The sequence below is a fragment of the Xenopus tropicalis genome, chromosome 5 (genome assembly GCF_000004195.4).
Source record: "Xenopus tropicalis strain Nigerian chromosome 5, UCB_Xtro_10.0, whole genome shotgun sequence".
NCBI classification, from domain to species: Eukaryota; Metazoa; Chordata; class Amphibia; order Anura; family Pipidae; genus Xenopus; species Xenopus tropicalis.
Window position 1 is genome coordinate 89,603,032 of NC_030681.2, and position 18,159 is coordinate 89,621,190.

The window sequence follows — 18,159 nt, forward strand, 5'->3', positions numbered from 1 at the left end:
AATTGCAGCAGCAGGAATAATAATATATATACATATACATCACTTACATGGTCTTTATCTCTCAGTGTTAGTTCAGTTTTAAATCGTATAGGCTCAATACATCCTGATCTTCCTGAATATCTCCGAATAGCTTCCTGCTTTAGCACAGAGAGAAGGCCTTTGGGGTTCTGAAAAGCTCCAAGCCAGTATGTGGGCATTTTTTCACGGCCCTTTAAAAAATAAGAACAATTTATTAGCATGTAATAGAAGGTAAGCAAGGCAATGAATTGCATATAACACCATCTTCATTACAAGTACTTCTTGCACTTCCATATAATTACGCTTGGTGCTGCTCAGTCCTTACGTACCCCTGGAGCTACCACCACCTCCTGAGAGGGGGGTAGCTCCAGGGCTTTCCACAGTGAAGTTGTGCCAAAAGAACAGAGTGCACTCACATACCATAAATTATGCCAGAAAACACCAAAAATGGTGCCAGACAGACTCACAACTAAGCAGCCTATGACTAGTAATATAGTTAATATAGTATGAAACGCTTAGGGCTGCCTTCGTTGTTTAAATACATGCCTGTATCGAGTACTGCCTGCTCCTATACAATCAGTAGACTTGGAAAAGCTTGGGTAGAATTGTGCTTAATTTGCAACAAGGTGCATGTGCAGTTGTGTTCAAGAGAATCCCCTGTTTGTGTTCACAATGACACTGGAATTCTGGTGAAAAAGCTGTGCATTGTGGGAAAAAAATCATGTTGATTGCGCTCGAAATTGCACTTTGCTTACTCCACTTGCAGGCATAAATGAGTCCTACTGACTTCAGCAAGCAGATAGTACACATAGTTACAGGGGTTGACAAAGGACACTTGTCCATCAAATTCAACCTTTTATGCCTTTACATTTCAAATTTTAGTTTAGAAATAGTGACAGCATAATAAGGCAAATTATTCCATCACAAAGCAATTCACATATAGAAGTAGCTACAGAAATGCAAGTTTTGTGGTAGAATTTTTTTTTTTATTATTTACAATGTTAATAATAAAACAAATGAAGGACAGAAGCTGCATCCATGTTCCGACTTCCACAAGTTTTTTTTCTCTGAGAGGTACAGTATATAGTCCACTTTGACTGGGACACAAGCAGTAGTGCAGGTAATCAAGATATGAAATACAAACTTGCAGCTGATCCATCCATGTTTGTGCTTACAAATAATTATCTGTCCCCACTAATGAAGGACTTACTCCCTATTTGCCCCTCATGCTGTAACGATAAACAATTAATTTTTAATTCCATAATGTGGATACTATTTATTACATTAAGTCTGCAGAGCAACTGATCTCTCACTTCACCAAAATGGTTGTTTTTCAGTAGTTTATAACATGTACAAAGCACAATGGCTTTTGCCAACTAATACTTACCAGTTGTAACAGTTTTTCAAAATGTGCAGCCCGCTGTTGTAAATCATGAATCCATGATGAGAGTGACCAGTCAGAGGGGCAGGGGAAATTCCATGCCAGCTTCCACCAGTATGTAGGGGCTCTTTTATGGTATAAGTCATCGACAATGGTAATGGCAGTCTCGGGAAGTTGATCCCCTAATATTTCTGGTGACTCTAGGCAATCCTTTATCATCTTAAATAAATAAACATCATAACAAAGAGTTACCTTTCATTGTAACTAAAAACACAAATCAATACAAATAAATTAGCTCCATTAAAATACATTCTTATAAAGTACATATATTATATGGCCAAAAGTATTCAGACACCCCTCATGTCCTCAGTTGGAGCACTCACTGGTGAATTCCAAACTATCTATTGAAGCAGCATAAATGCAACAGCTGCTTGTCAGAAACATAGGTTAATGTTTCAGCAGCTGCACAAGCAGCCTGATGTAACCATGTACATTACTAAGCATCTGTGTAAATGTCTTGAAAGGTAAATCTGCCTTCACAATCAAGTAGTCTGAAGGAAAAGTCTAGCTCTGGAAGATGCCAGGAGAACCTGACTACCGGCCCAAATGTGTAATGCCAACTGTAGTGGTTGGTTGGAGGAATGCTAGCTGTAAAGTTTAATTGACAAAGAATAATGGTTTGGGGCTGATTTTCATGTTTTGGGCTAAGGTTCATTGTTACAGTGAAAGCAAACTTTAACCTTACAGTATACAATGACATTCTTACTTATTCCATGCATCTACTTTGTGGCAACAGTTGGGGGAAAGCTCTCTCCTTCTTCAGAATTATAATGCACTTATGTACTGGTTTGCCAAGATGGGAGAAAATTACTGGCCTATTCAGAGGCTTGACCCCAACCCAGCGGAACAGGTGTGGGATGAATGGGATTCCTGACTGCTACCCACATCTGTTCACCCACTATTCGTTCTCATCCTTATGTATGTATGTATGTATGTATATCTTTATTTATAAAGCGCTACTTATGTACGCAGCGCTGTACAGTAGAATTCATTAATACAGACAGGGGGGTTAAAGATAATGGATAAATACAAAGTACAACAATAAATACAAATAAATACAAGGTACAGTTGCAATAAGAGTCAGAAACACAAGATGAAGGAGGTCCCTGCCCCGTAGAGCTAATGCTTCCTCTTAGCTCTCGTGGCCATCAAGGAAGAGGAGAGGCAACTTCATATTTATACTGTTTTAGAATGAGCTGTTAGCAAGGCAAGTGTCCAGATACTTTTGTGTACTTTGTGGGGGGACTTCTGACCTTCATACTATGGAGCAGACATTAAAATTTGTATGATTAGTTTTAGTGTAACTATCTCAACCAACCTTTCTCACTTTCTCTTTGCCCCCTGTTTTATACCCATTTTTTCCTGCAGATAACATTTTCAAGTGTAAGGCTTTTAATATTAGTGGAAACAAATCATGTGCAAAAATTCTTATAAAATGTTAATAGCCATGCAATCCATGGCAAGAAATCAATACATGTTATCTGAATCATACCTGCAAATTCCTTCTTATTTCAGTCAGTGATAATAAAAGATGATCCAGTTCCTTCTTTAAAAATAGATTGAAAGGTGTTTCCCCTCCAAGTTTTTTAAGTCGTTCATGTATAAAATCCTTGATTTAAATAAAATACAGTAAAATATATTGCATTTTATATTATTAACCCTAATAATAGACAAACTAAATGTAAAACACTGACACTAAAAATGTTATAATTAATTGTTATACTGTTGTGTTTATGCTAAGCTGTCAAAATCAGTTACCAGACTTTAAACCATTAAGTTAATTGTCACCAACAGGATTTCAACTCTCCATTAAGCCCTATGACAGATGCCACATGAGGCTGATTCTCGTCCTGGGGTTTTCTGCAGTGGAATTAGCCTCTATGGTGGCATCAGCCCTCTTTGACCAGAGCCATTGCATCTGCCCAAGAGCAGGCACATGCAGCAGATATCGTTTCTGAAATGCAAACTCTTGTGTTTCTTTGCCAATATCCGCCTCGTGTGCCGGAAAAACGCAGGCCGAGAATCAGCCCCATGTGGCATAAGTCTCTAGCAAGCTCCAAAAATACACACCTACATGAACAACATAATGTACAATTCCTGCCCATTTCATCACTTTCCTTTCCATTTAATTTAATTAAAGGGGTTGTTCACCTTTATATTATTTTTTAGTATGATGTAGACCGTGAAATACGGAGACAATTTGCAATTTTTCAATCATTTAACTATTTGTTCAGCGGCTCTCCAGTTAGGAATTTCAGCAGCTATCTGGTTACAAGGGTATTGTTTATTTTCACAACCAGGTAATGGTATGAGTGAAAGACTGGAATACGAATAGATGAGGAACTAAATAGAATGCTAGAAAGACATAGGCAAAGAAGGCAAATAATTAAAAAACTGTAAATAAATAATTAAGATCAGTTGCAAAGTTGCTAAGAATAGTACATTCTATAACATACTAAAAATTAATTCAAAGGTGAACCACCCATTTAACTTCAAACATGTTATTTGCTAACAACACATGAGCTACAATAGCTGAGGCACACACTAGGGCTCATTTACTTAGCCCATAGACAGAAATGCGAGAGCACTAAGGGGCACAAGAGTGAGGTTTTTTTTCAGTTGTAAATGGCCCTCATGATTTGGATCTCTGTATATTTCCAAATACTCAGTGGTTTAAATGAATTCAAAACATACGTAAAACTAACAATCTTTTCTTAAATTTTGCATGTGCAGGTGAAAGGAAAAAAAAATAATTATATATATATATGTATAATATGTTACAATAAAGTGGCAACCTATTTGACCATACTGCTAAATAAACCTTTGGATTATAAATAAACTGTAGATTATATTTACCCGGCTCCATCCTTTAGGGACTTTAGACAGGAGGGAAACACAGATCTCATACAGTTCTGACAATCTGCCTGACTTCATAAAAGTGCCAGAAGAGCTGTTCCATGCTTCTTGTACGGTCCCTAAGAAAGGTTGATTTTGCACTGAATCTGGATTGGCATCTGAACATAAAACAAGAATATTGCACATTGAGATCTTTTATTTACCAGGAGCAACTGAAATCTATGGAATAGCAAATACAACTCTGCTGCTTTAAAGCACGGTAGATTGGTCAAAATCTGAAACATTTTTTAAAACTACTTTAAAACTAATGAACACAAAAACATTGATGTTTGTTGAGACATTAGCCTTAGAACAATGGTATGCTGGGATATTTTGGGTGTTTCATCCACTTCATATTCTTACATGCCAAAACAAGTGGTTTAAAGTTCCTGAAAGTGCCCTCCATTGATTCTTATAAAGAACGACTGTCAGGTCATTCTCTTTCACATTTTTTTTAGGTGATACTCGTCAGACAAGAAGCAGGGCATTTTGATGCTACATATTTGTGTGAGGAAAAAAATCAAATACAGAATAAATATTGTGCACCAAATATTTGTTATTCATTTAGTAATATATTTCCAATTTCTGTTGTTTTGTACCTGGATAAATTATTCGTTGAATGTTGGCATTGCTGTATGACCATTCTTTGTGCCAAGAAACTGCCTCATGAAGCTGATTAAGCTTTGAGATAACATAGTGCTCTTCACCAAATGTGACCTGAAATGCAGAAGCATTATTGGCAAGCATGTGATGGATGGAATATTATACGTATATGTATGTCACATATTACATTGCTGATAAATGCGCTACATCTTACCGCTGGAGAAGGATGCATGTGGAAAGCTTCAGGGGCATCTAAAAAGTACATAGGAATAGAATCCAGCGCTTGTGCCAGAGAAATGAGGTTGAAATCGGAGTTAAAAAAATTTGGAGGAATCTTGTATTTTACTGTCAAGATACAAAGGAGAAATATGTTAAAATTATTTTGGAGACAACACATTTGTTTATTCTTTATATGTTATATTGTCACTTGGGTTCATTATTCTAACATTATTTTAAGAATGCAAACAAGGTTAAACATTAGGAATAGAGATTATGCTGCGCATTCTTTGTGACAATGGTTTCTTTAAATAACAAGTTTTTCTTCTACCCTTGTGAGGACTGATTTACTCCTGCTGTGCTGGGCAGCATGATATGATATTTCCCTTCTGGGGGAAAGATCTGCATTGAATGGGGGCAAGTACATATCTGATAAATCAATCAGGTCTTTAATTTCCAACTTCTAACAGACTGTTCAAAACTAATATACTAACTGGCTTTATTGCCAACTGGCCTTGAGTATTGCCTACTTTCTTATATCAGCCCCAGTGACATTTAATTGGAAATGGCTCCTACATAACTAGTTTAACCTATGTCCAGGCAGCTCTGAATGAGAGCTTATTAAAGTCAGTGGCATAAAGAGAACCCTCCAAAAAAATCTTTGAAAGCTCCCTGTGCTCACCTACCTGGCCCTCCCTCCACCTGCCCCCCTGCTTCTGTTCCCTGCTCCCTAGCCACTTGCATCAGGTAGGTTAAAGAGCAGCTGGGGAGGGGAAATTTCTTAAAGCTATAGAGTAAGCAGACCCTGTGGTCTGGTCCCCCCTTCCCCCTAGGCCCCACGCGACTGCGTGGTCTGCTTCGTCTGCTTCGCCACTGATTAAACTTCTAATATCTCATAAAGAACTTATATATTAATGTCACTGTCCTCTTAAGGAAAATGTAAAAAAATAACAAATGAAAACTTACATTTGGTAAGTTCGTAGTCTTTCTTTGTGGTGGTGGAGCTGATCCAGTAATCAATCATTGATGTCAAAATGGTCTTATCAAATTCATCTGATACACTGCATCCATATATGACCTAAAAATAAACAAAGTATTCTCTGTCTCTGAGAAATTCATAAAAAAAAGAAAAAGCAGATTAAAGGCGTAAATACTTAACCAATAGATCTTTTTTTTAAGTGCCCTTTTAAAGAATCTTACCAAACTGCTATATACATATCTGTAGATGTCAACCTGGGCAAGGGCTGACCCAGGGGAATAGCCACATTGTGTTATTGGAAGTGATGTCACTGAAGCTGCTGAATGCTTATTGCTTCCTCTGAGTCACTGAATATTTACTTCACACGCATACATTGAATTTGACTAAAAAAATTTGAAAATCAGGAGGAATAACTTATGGTGACAGGAGACTTAGTTTTGCTTTAAGAGCCATGATGTGTACTGAGAGCCTTTACAGTGAAATGTATGCCTATAGAGGAAGCTGGCCATTAGAACTAATGCTTCTGTTTTAAAAATATGTTAAATTGCTGAGAGCACTCTTCTTATCACTTTTGCAATATATATCAATTGGGTTTTTTTCTATTTTTCTAGATATTAGCAATTTTAATGAACTTGAAGAAGTGGCACTGGCTTATTTTGGTTCAATGGCTACAGTTGGCTAAAAGTTCCTTTTGTTAAAAAACGGAAAGACTTGTGGTGTTGCTCTGCTTAGACATTAGTAAGGCAGTTGAGATTTGTCTGGTCAGAATCATAGTAATAGGATGTTCCTTTCACAAAATGTATTTTCTAGCTAGCCAGCCCAAATGACAGCAGGTTGTGTTGTTGTCTTAAATCCATTATGTTAGCAGTTTAAAACCTAATTTGTATTGGTTGCATGTAGTACCTCTGAAAGTAAGTATCGGATAGTGGCCCAAGGCGGAACTTGACCACTAGTGTCAAACTCTTCGTTAAATTCATTTTGCAGTAACTGAAGGCTCTCCTGTGTAAGAGAAACAGTTATGAAGAAAAAAAATCAGAGTTGTGCTATCCTACTAAATTTAGTGGTATTCTTCTGGCCACTCTGCTGATATAGTGATACTGGCATGTATGGTTTTGAACAATGTGGATTAATGTTGGTTCCAGGTTATATCACAGGATTTATTATCATATTATATATTAAGTCTGCTAAAAAATCACTTAAACATTAACTAAACCCAATAAGATTGTTTTGCCCCCAATAAAGATGAATTATATCTTAGTTGGGATCAAGTACAAGATATTGTTTTATTATTACAGAGAAAGTGGAAATTGAAGCCAGTTAGGACAGGACTCTGTCAAGGTCTGCACCCCTGCTACTCCCTAAATGAATGAAGTGAGAGGATAACTAGAGTTCAGGAATGCCTCCCTCCACTTTCATGGATACAACAGTTCTGAATGCAGACACCACTGTATTCATCAAGGCAGATATGTGTGGCCCAAACCAGAGTCCTGCAGCAATTTAGAGAACGAGGAACACAATGTACATAGGGAAAAAAATGGCCTTTTCCATACCTTTTTTGCACTTTGCAAATTGCCTTCACATAAGTAAATAACCCCTATTAAGTTTTTGATACATGCAAGGGGACATGTTATACAATATTTTCATGAAGCTACCGTTTTCCACACACAATACAGTGCAAAGTTTAAAAGAGACTGCAATCAGCCATTTTTTGCACTTTGTAGTGTCCAGCACAGAAAACAGCAATCTCCAGAGTACAAGTGCTTGGTAAATGGGCAGTATTGGGAGTGATCTTGTGCCACTTGGATTAGAAAATAACCCCAACTTAAAGGGGAACATTGCTTATTATAGGTTACAGAATTTTTTATGCTGTCTATCAAAATAAAATGCTATTGATCACTAAAAAGAGCCAAAAAAGTAAAAGGTTTTTTTTTTTTACCATGAGTTCTGTACATCCAAACCGCATAATTCTGGGGCAGTTCCAGCCTGCGGATGTGCCATATAATGTTCTTAGTCGAGCGGCACAGTGAAAGAAGCAGAGGTTGTGCAGCAGCGCTGGCCATTCTGGCCGTCTACTCACGGATAAGGCTTCTTGTCCAACAAATTGCCAGGAGTGGACTAGTCCACCTCTTATATTCTGCAAAAAGAATCACAACAGTATAAGCTCAAGTTCTCTTAATTCTCCATTTAATTCTATGAAAAGTCATAATGGATAAATATTTTCTATGATACTAAAGCAACTCGGTTAATTTTATGGTTTCTTCAGTTACAAAACATGGCATACTGCCTCTTTTATCATTTTTAATATAATGTATTTTTATTTTCTAACCGGTTGTTAATAACACATGAAGAAAGATTAGAAAAACATCCATGGAACACTTTACCATTGGTGCACTGACAACAATCTTCACAGTGTAATGAAGCAGTCTAACCGGTAGAGCCTGACTGGCCTGGACAGAAATCCAGAGTCGGAAATGTTTGTTTGGGTTCTTTTTGGACTTCAAAATGCCTTCAAGTGATGCCATTAACTTCACAGAATTCTGCACATTCTCTAATAATACCCAGTGTCCCTGCACAGGAAAAAACAAATGTTAATAGTTATCTGTAGTATTACCTAGGCTTCAAATGCTATCTAAACATGAAATAAGGATGCTGGATACTGAGGGTTTGAGTGATGATTTCAAAATTAGTATTAAATCCAAAATGAACAAATCAAATTGCGTATTTGGACAGGTTAATTGTGCATTGGTATTATATACACATCAACTGAATTGCTTAATCTGTGTGTGTGTTATTCAGGGGTAGTAATTAAAGTCAGCAATATAGCAGCTCAGGTCAAAAGACAGTGTTAAGTCTACATTTTATAAAAACAGAACAGAGGCACAAAGGAACTTGCATTATGTGGTTATTTGAGGGAGGCGCCCGAGCACCTGTTCTGATAGATAGCGCTCGAGTGACCTTCATAGACTTTAGGGAACCCTAGGACAACCATCATTTTGGATGTGGCATCCAGTGCTTCTCTTAGCGCATTGCGCATTAGTCACAACTAATCTCACTGCCCTGTCAGATTCTATCCTGTGCTGCACAATGACTTGATATTAATTTATTTATTTTGCTATAGAGAATTTTGATAATAGTTTCTTCAGTTAGCAACCTAGTAGGTCATATTGGTCAGCCATGGGCTGGTCAGAAAAAACAAACAAGAGATTGTGAATCAAAAAAAAAAATAAAAATAGTCACAACTGATATGAACCAAGTGAACCTGATGTTAATGCTATTATTGTCAGAAGTGATGCTATTCCAAGCAAATACAGGGGAACTAGCATGTGCCAAAACCAGTCTGATATTGACTAGAATGGACCCTACTTTGCATCCATAATGGTGCATCACATGCAAGTTGCAGTAGATGTAACTTGGCGTGTGCAAGCAATTACACTAGAATTTAGGGAAAATGCTGCATTGATACTTTAAAAAAAATGAGAATTTGTATTCAAAAATTGCACTGTGCACAGAGTGTTGCCTTCATACATGAACAATCTTGTGTATCATATTTACTGATTTATAAAGGCAAATCAACACTTGGTTACCAGTATAGTATTTTCACTTTAAATCTTGTTCAGATATATTTTTTTCAAAACTGGGGTTTCCTAGCCAAGAGTACAATAGTTAGTTGCAAAAACACAGACTTTTCTCTTATATACCTCTGACATGCCATGGTTAATTATTTCCTCTGCTTTCTCCTCAGCCTGGCTGATAGGGAAAATGGTTACTGTCTGGTTCATTCTTTTCGCAAAATCCAGCAGCAATGTCCGTGGGAGGTTGCTGTCTATGTCATAGATCAATAGTCCTGGTTCCAAATGTGACATCTGTGCAAGTGTCATCCGCAGATCTACTACCAACTCTGCTGTATACCTTCCGTGTTCCATTATGTATAAAAAAGATGAAATAATATAAATACAGGCAGTTAAGTGAATTTTAATGTTAACCCTTTAAAGATGAATTGTTTATTATCCACAAAAGGTTTTTTAATATAGGACAGACCATATCATAACTTCACCCCAGTATTTTGCCTAGTCATCATATGGTCCCATGAAAATAAGTAGCTAAATTACCAAAGGAGATATAGCATGCCCCTTTCCCAACTCCACTCAACATGGGGCACCTCTTAAAGGGACACTGGGGTTCTTTTATCAAAAAACTTTTTTTGGATTATGAAGACAGTAGGCAGTGGCGTAACTTGGCCGTGCCAGGCCCCCCTCCCGCCCATGACTATGCCGTGCCGGTGTATTTAAGGTAGGAGAGGGGCCGGGGAGTGGGGACTAAGGTACAGCAGTTGCTGCTGTATATGTAGTTACACCACTGACAGTAGGGATTATTTAGGCAACCTGGCATCTGAGCACTAAACCATGGCAAACACAGATGTTTTACTTTACTGCTTTGAAAAAAGTTATTGACACATCTGGGAATCTATTTCTGGTAGTAACCTATCTTGCTTGATGGCAGCAGTTTCTAAACACACAGTAAAGATAAGAGCCATTGCAACTCAAGACAAAACAGGATTAAATATCCTTTTTTAAAGGCTCATAAACATTTACTACACTGCTGCTTTAAAGGCCAATGCCGATGGCACTGAAAGCCCAAGCTGACAGCCATGTGTCAAGAAAAATGCACTGCTGTTTGCAAAAGATTACCAATCAAGTGGTGGGCTATTTCAAGCATTGTATCCTACTTCCCAGGGCTATAAAGACAAAGGAGACAAAACATTCAAAATCACCCCATAAGCCAGTGCCCTAACAATGAAAGAATAAAATAGATAGTAAAGCTCTGTTCAGCAGTGTGAAAGAAACATTCTACTTAGAAAATATATAAATACGTGCAATCTGTGAACTAAATTATTTTAACAGTATTATAAATTATATAGTTATGTGATGATGCCAGTATCTGTTTGAAGCTGCTCAAATATTTGAGAAAGTGTCTCATGTAAATGGGTTTGTTGTGTCAGTTCCTCACTGCTTTTAGCAAACAACATTCTTCTTTCTGTGCCTCTGGCACATTTGGATTTGGCCCTACAGTGATGTAATTCTCTGCCTCCATATCCTTATTTATCATGTGGCACCTAATTACCAGACTTATATTAGAATAAGAGAACTATGAACTACCATCTATTTCAGAAGAATATGTCTGATAGCTAGTTTTAGGGCCCAAGTATTTAATTATTATTATCTTATTGTAGCCATAAATTTCACTGTAAACATCACATTAAGCCAATATTGGGTCCCAACCAGTAGTTTAAGAATTAGAGTTTTACATTAATTTTGTCTGTATAAGCTCTTTGGTAACTAAATTGTGACATTACTTACATTTTACCCAAAATTCCACTGATGTAGTTAGAAGCAGCCGGCAGGAATCTGTCCATCCTCACAGCTCGTAAAACCAAAAATCTCTGCAATGGATTGAGATCTTCTAGCCCTTCCGGCCATTTTACCTTAATGTAAAAGGCTAAGTGATTACCATTTTCCGCACAAGCATTTCTTACACAGGTCTATTTTCTATATTACTTTATAGCTGCATAGATTACAGTATATATGCTTGATTCACTAAGGTGCGATAACGCTTATCGCATGCTTTTTTGCGTTAAAATTGGCGTGAAAAAAACCCGAGCGATTTGCTAAAGTATTATCGCGTGCGTTAAATAGCGCTCAACCGAATGCGTTAATTTTACCGCATTGCGTTAATTGTCACACAGAAATAATGCTAACGCATGATTCACAAACACTTAGACGGGATAAATATCGCATTAGTCTGTGCGAATATTAACACCTACTTGGGGCATGCGGTAATTATAGAAAAGTACAGTTCATGAGGTTTTGACAACACAATATGGACTTTGCAGTGTGATTTATTCAAGTCTGTGTTGGCCCTAGAGTGATGTAGCCTCCAGTTTGGAGGTAAATGGTCATTTTCAAAAAAAGTAGTTTTACGAATGTTATGGCGTGTATGGCTAATATGGCGTGCACGCGATAAGTTGCGCACGTGCGTTAATTAGCACGCAACAAGATGCGTTAATTAGCACGAAAATAGTTTTTACGACTTAAATAACGCAAACAGCATCACGTCTAAATTAACGCAAATATCCTTTTAGTGAATCATGCGTTAAGATGCAAAAAATTAAAATTTTTAACGCATGCTATAAATAGCGCTCGTTTTTATCGCACTTTAGTGAATCAACCCTTATGTATAGTATATAAGCATATAAAAATTATGCATTCTCCATTTCTAGTCTAACGAGGAGCTGCATACAAATCATTGTTGCACATATTCTTTACACTGGGTAATATATGACACTACTGCTTCCCAGAAGACTCACACATCAGCATTTGTTATCACTGTACAAAAATCTGACAATGACAGCAGCACAAAAGATTTCAAGTAAAAGTTTTCAAGCAAGTAAAACTTAACAAAGAAAGCTAAATCTTTGACTAAAATGTTCATACCTTGCTTGGATTTTCAGGCTGATCATTCTCACAGAATGTCTTCCAGGTTAGATCTTTACCATCCTTGTACATTCGGTCAAACAGGTCTCCAAACCAGACAAAATGCAGGGCTAGGATCTTTAGGGTAAGCAATGTATTTTGAAGATTTTTACAGTGGAAGAATTCTAGTAAACATTTATACATTAGATGATATAATGTGACAACATTAAAAGTAAGAAGGGAAACTATAAAATAAGTATTAAAGATCTGTAAGTTACAGCGTAGCTATCATAGCAAACATCAAATAAATAATAAAACCCAGGCAACTGATAAACCCCATGGAGGATCTACAAAGTTATTGACTGGCCTGCAAATGTACTGACATGGATCGGTGCAATTTAGTCAAATCCTTGGCCAGCAACTTGCATCTCTTGAAGGTTGGCTTGGATGCAGGCTTTGCAAAGCTCTTAGGAGGAAACAAGGCCAAGTACGCTACACTAATAAAGACTAAGTGCTGAATAGATGCAGAAAATAAGTTGGTGAGGCCAGAAGTTAATATCTAATTTCTTGTTATCCACACAGCCTTATGGGGGAAACTCTGAGAATTTGCCACCCATTAACTGCTCCAAATACTCCAAGTATATCCAGAAAATGTGAGCTTTTGGTGAAACCCGATTCAATAACCACTGTTCTAAAAGAACAGCTACTCATAATGTGTTTCCTTTGTACCGTCTGACTGTAGTGAAACATTTATCCGCTGTGCCTACCATGGATTTTCTTTGTTTGGACATATCATCTAATTATTTTGGCAGAAGTAGACAGCTTTTTGGGTTTCCACCGTTTATGGTATGAGTTTTTAATTGTAGCGGCATTTTAACTTTCTTGGCATGTGGCATGTGGTTTTATGGACTATTGTATTGCTTTTTTATCATATATATTGACTACTACTACCCAACTCTCTCCATGAAAACAAACTAACTAAAATGATAAGTTTAAAAATCATTATGATCTGTAGCTGTCCAAACTGGTAGAGGAAAATAGAATTTATAGAAAAAAAGGACGGACGTCAGGCTTCAGATATTACCTGTAAGTTTTTAAACTGCTCTTCAGTCATCCAGTCAAATGGAGACTTTGCCTGCTGGCGTGTTTCAGAAACTTTATTCCCCAGTCTCTGCAACTCCATGTGACACAATTCTGGCGACATAATAAATTCCCTCTCACCTGGCTGCACTCTTCCTAATGAACTCTCAACCTGGATTGTAGAATATAGAAGAGATAACCATTAGGCTAGTTATCATACATGGGTACTGTAGCAAACTTACAGAAAATGTTTTTTGAAAATGCTTACTTCAAAGGCGACTAATAATGCATAAACCATTCTGTCTTTTTCCAGCAAAGACTTTGAAATATATGAGAATATGTTGCTTGTCACACAGGCTATGACACCTTTGATGGAATATCTTAAAGGAAAAATAAAAATATGTAAATCTATGTAGTTCTTTTCTATATAGTTATTTGGGAATGTAAGGGACCCACCTTTCTGAATGGGCCACAGATATATCATAAAGAGCCATCAGTTGACTAAAGCTGAAGTCATACATTCGGTTGAGCTGTTGAAGTTTTCTAGCTGTCTCAAACATCACAGCTCCCCTCAAAGCTATATTTCTGAATCCCTCCCTGGCATGTAGCAAGTTTCTCTCTGAGGCAAGATTCTTCAGGTACCTGAAAAAAGAAATTGTCATAAAACACATAACATACTGGAGTCCTATTACCACATTTACTAAAATTTTAAATGCTTAAATGTATGCATAAGTGATTCTGTAGCATATGCACTGCTTACATGTGAATTGCTAAATCAAGGTTAAAAGAAATAACATTCGTTATATTATATGGCCAAAAAGTATGCAGGCACCTGCCTGACCATCTCCCAAACCAAAGGAATTATAAAGCTGGTTCTCCCTTATATGCTAAAATAGCCTTTACTCTTTTGGGATGTCTCTAGAAGTTGGAATATCATTGGATTTGATCCATTGTGCCCAGCAGAAGCACGCTAACATTTGATATTGCACATCACTATGTGTGACTAAAACCTGTGCTTCCACGTATCTACAATTGTGCCCATGCTTTTCAAGCTCAATTCCTCTCCCTTACAACAGAGTACACTGCCCCTCCAGTGAAGCTTGTTCTCTGGGATTCCCTAGCTATTATACTCACCTCTCACCTGTACAGGTCCCTAGTTGATTCAATTCCCACACCCTTTGTCTGACTGACACCTTATACAGGGACCTAATATCTATTAGGGATAGGATGATTCACTTTAAGTTTCTTTATCAAATCTATTTTACCCCAATTTAATTACAAAGGATAGGTAACTATTCAATGATTCCTTCCTTCACATTGTGCGGGAATGCCCACCTATAAAAATTTAGTCAGGGGTCTAGTCTGTGCTACAATGATCTAATTGTCTGGTATATCTGTCTTGTATACTATGAACACTAAAATTTGTCTTTTGTTAAGTGTTTATTTTATTGTTGTATCTAAAATGCTTAAAAAAAAAACCTTTAAAAAAGAAACCTATGCTTCCAATGAATAATTCTTGTCCTGATGTTGCTTACAGAAACAGCTTGGTACTTGGCAGTGAGTGAGACATGTCATTTTAGTTCCAGTATCTAGATACTTTGAAGCAAAAATGTGCTTGGATACCTTTGATCATTTAGTATAGCTACAAGATCAAATGGCTCTTAATACCCCTCTAGTGGGCAACACACAAGAGCAATATGTATGTATACATAACCTGCCCCAGTAAATTCTAATGGACCACAAAGTATCCCATACATTTCTGTAGCTTCTTCATGATGCATTTTTAGGTCCCCCAACTTCTTAGTGACAGAGATGCTCCTCAGGAGGGAGCTATCATTCTGGAGGCTGGATAGAATTTTTCCTTCCAAAGAAGATAGTGTCACCATGCTCTCCAAGCATTCCTGCAAAATGAAAAGGAAGATGGGCATAAGAAGAACAGTGAGTGCACTGCTTTCTATATAGCAACTGAATAGTTTAGTATCCCCCCAAAATGTAAATATTCCCCAGTTATATAAACAGAGCAATCCCAGCCCTGGTGCTGAATTTTAGCATTTTCCCATGACTGTCCTGATAATCCACAAGGGCTTCCTGACTGTCAGTTTTGATAAATTTGATGAGTTCATAACCTGGCAAATATAGTTCAAGGTAAAGATGGAAAATTTTAGGTCTGATGCATTCTGAGCTATTTCCAGCCCCTTACCAATACAGTACAAGATAAAGTACCAAACAATGTTATATTTTGCCTTGTTTTCTGTTTTAGCTCAATCAATTTATCCCTTTCCCCTATAATTGTAGTGATATACATCAGTGATAGCTGTTATCTTTATTTCTAATCATATAAAAATGGACAAAAAATGTATATTTCAAGACCTGTTTCAGATGTAAATGCTCTTCTCTTAGCCTGGGTTTCTCTTGCTGCACAAATCGATCTAAGAGTTCTTCCACTAATCCCTCCTGGTCCTGGTAGAAGTACAGTGTTGTGCAGGAAGAAGCCACTTCTGCTGGTATTTCATCAGGCATACTGGTGGTGTGTAGGTATATTTGGAAACTAGGGTGACATTCTACTTCATGCTCTGCAATCTTAAAACACAGAATGGGGTTAGGAATTTAGATACATTACATTGTAGACAGGATAAAGAACACTTTGCAGCACATTGTTGGTAAATAGCACAAATGAAGTTACCGTTATCTTTGTAGACTGATCAAAACTGACACTTTCTACTTCTAAATAAGTCCTTCTGTTTCTACAGAATGTTTAGTTAAAATTGAGCTAAAGCCCCAAAGCCAGACCTTTCTAAGAATTACCATTAAAACATTAACATTTATAACATTTATATTACATTTACTAGCTCCAAAATATCTTCTTATTTACTACATACCATAATAGGAATTACAGGCATATATTTGCACATACCGTCATTTTAAAAGGAACTTTATGCTGCTGGAATTCCCTTTTGGAATGAAGAAGCTGCATAAATCGGAGATCATGGGGGAGAGCCTGAACATCACAGTAGGTGAGCAGGAGTGTCTGCCCATCAGTCAGACATGTGTCGAGCTCAGAAATCAGATCCTAAAATGAAACAATCAGGGGTCAGAAATGTGAGATTTATGGGAATATTACACGCACATACATCTGTATCATCCAAGACCTGCTCATCTAATGACAAATAATTGTCAGAATATTTCTTCACATATATAGTAAATTGAATTATTGAAACAAATGTATTTAGGAGAGTAGAATAACATGTTTAAGAAACATTAATATTTTTTTAAATGTTTAATGGACACAGAGTCTGAACTGTGTATTCCTTGCAACCACATTTGTTATTTTTATCTAAAGTAGCTACCTTCATACTTCATTAGCGATTACTTGAATCTTGTTTCATCATCAACACTTACATGGTACATTACTTCTATGCTTGCTTCTTGGAGGTGTCCACGTATCCACTCTACAGCTTGTCCAGTTGGGTCACACACTAGGACCCAGGCATTGTTGCCTTTTGTGTTGCTAAGTATGCAGGAGTTGTCCAATGCAAGTGAGTCAACAAGAAGGCCTCTTGCCTCCAGTGCCTTTATTTCAATCTAAGTTAATAAAATTAAAATGTATTACATAAAAATTCTTTATTTCAATCTTAACAAATACAATTAAAATTCAATCCATATACAAAAAGACTTGGCAGTTTCAATTAAAACACAAATGTTACTGGCTAAATAATACTAAATAATACTATTGAGCACAAATTTCTCTTTGATTAAATGTTATAAGCTTTTATTTTTTCAGGCCTATTGATACACTCACATATAAAAATATATATACACATACTTAACTATAGCTATACATACTATAAGCCAGGGATCCCCAACCTTTCTTACTCATGAGCCACAGTCAAATGTAAAAAGACTTGGAGAGCAACACAAGCATCATAAAAGTTCATGGAGGAGCCAAATAAGGGCTAAGATTGGCTATTAGGCAGTCTCTATGTACACTATCAGCTTACAGGAGGCTTTATTTGGTAGTAAATCTTGTTTTTATTCAACCAAAACTTGCCACTAAGTCAGGAATTCAAAAATAACTACCTGGTTTGGGGGCACTGAGAGCAACATCCAAGGGGTTGGGGAGGAACATGTTACTCACAAGCAAATTAGATATTTTTTACTATTTTTAAACAGGCAGAATTATTATAAGCAACCACTTTGGATATTGTACCGGAGTTTGTAGGAAATGCATAATGGAAAAATCATTTAGAAGCATTCTTTGAGGCATTGGAAGACCACATCTTTCACAGAATTTGGAAAGCAATCCTCTTACTCGCATTCTGCAATTAAAAACAGGAAAAAAAATCATTTGTAGAAGAACTCTTGGCTGTCCACCCATAGGAATGTACACACATTTCTAAGGCTTATCTGCTCACAGAGCACAACACCTATATTTGGCACTTATTTACTCATTCAAAAGA

The 18,159-nt window shown here is 37.0% G+C and overlaps 1 protein-coding gene across 2 annotated transcripts in view; it reads right to left on the reverse strand.

Annotated features, from left to right (window-relative positions):
* LOC100497007 (dynein gamma chain, flagellar outer arm) overlaps positions 1 to 18,159 on the reverse strand; it is a 123,151-nt gene that overhangs the window by 3,267 nt on the left and 101,725 nt on the right. For both annotated transcript variants that reach the window (XM_031902025.1, XM_031902024.1), the window contains exons 85-105: positions 17,910 to 18,018; positions 17,102 to 17,284; positions 16,617 to 16,772; positions 16,073 to 16,282; positions 15,458 to 15,603; positions 14,159 to 14,344; positions 13,971 to 14,082; positions 13,707 to 13,874; positions 12,644 to 12,760; positions 11,510 to 11,634; positions 9,851 to 10,061; positions 8,534 to 8,719; positions 8,089 to 8,286; positions 7,056 to 7,151; positions 6,140 to 6,251; positions 5,172 to 5,302; positions 4,954 to 5,071; positions 4,316 to 4,473; positions 2,952 to 3,068; positions 1,406 to 1,618; positions 48 to 209 (exon numbers count right to left, since the gene is read on the reverse strand). In XM_031902025.1, coding sequence (XP_031757885.1) covers positions 48 to 209; positions 1,406 to 1,618; positions 2,952 to 3,068; positions 4,316 to 4,473; positions 4,954 to 5,071; positions 5,172 to 5,302; positions 6,140 to 6,251; positions 7,056 to 7,151; positions 8,089 to 8,286; positions 8,534 to 8,719; positions 9,851 to 10,061; positions 11,510 to 11,634; positions 12,644 to 12,760; positions 13,707 to 13,874; positions 13,971 to 14,082; positions 14,159 to 14,344; positions 15,458 to 15,603; positions 16,073 to 16,282; positions 16,617 to 16,772; positions 17,102 to 17,284; positions 17,910 to 18,018 — 3,214 coding nt within the window. The remainder of the gene's footprint in view (positions 1 to 47; positions 210 to 1,405; positions 1,619 to 2,951; positions 3,069 to 4,315; positions 4,474 to 4,953; positions 5,072 to 5,171; positions 5,303 to 6,139; positions 6,252 to 7,055; positions 7,152 to 8,088; positions 8,287 to 8,533; positions 8,720 to 9,850; positions 10,062 to 11,509; positions 11,635 to 12,643; positions 12,761 to 13,706; positions 13,875 to 13,970; positions 14,083 to 14,158; positions 14,345 to 15,457; positions 15,604 to 16,072; positions 16,283 to 16,616; positions 16,773 to 17,101; positions 17,285 to 17,909; positions 18,019 to 18,159) is intronic.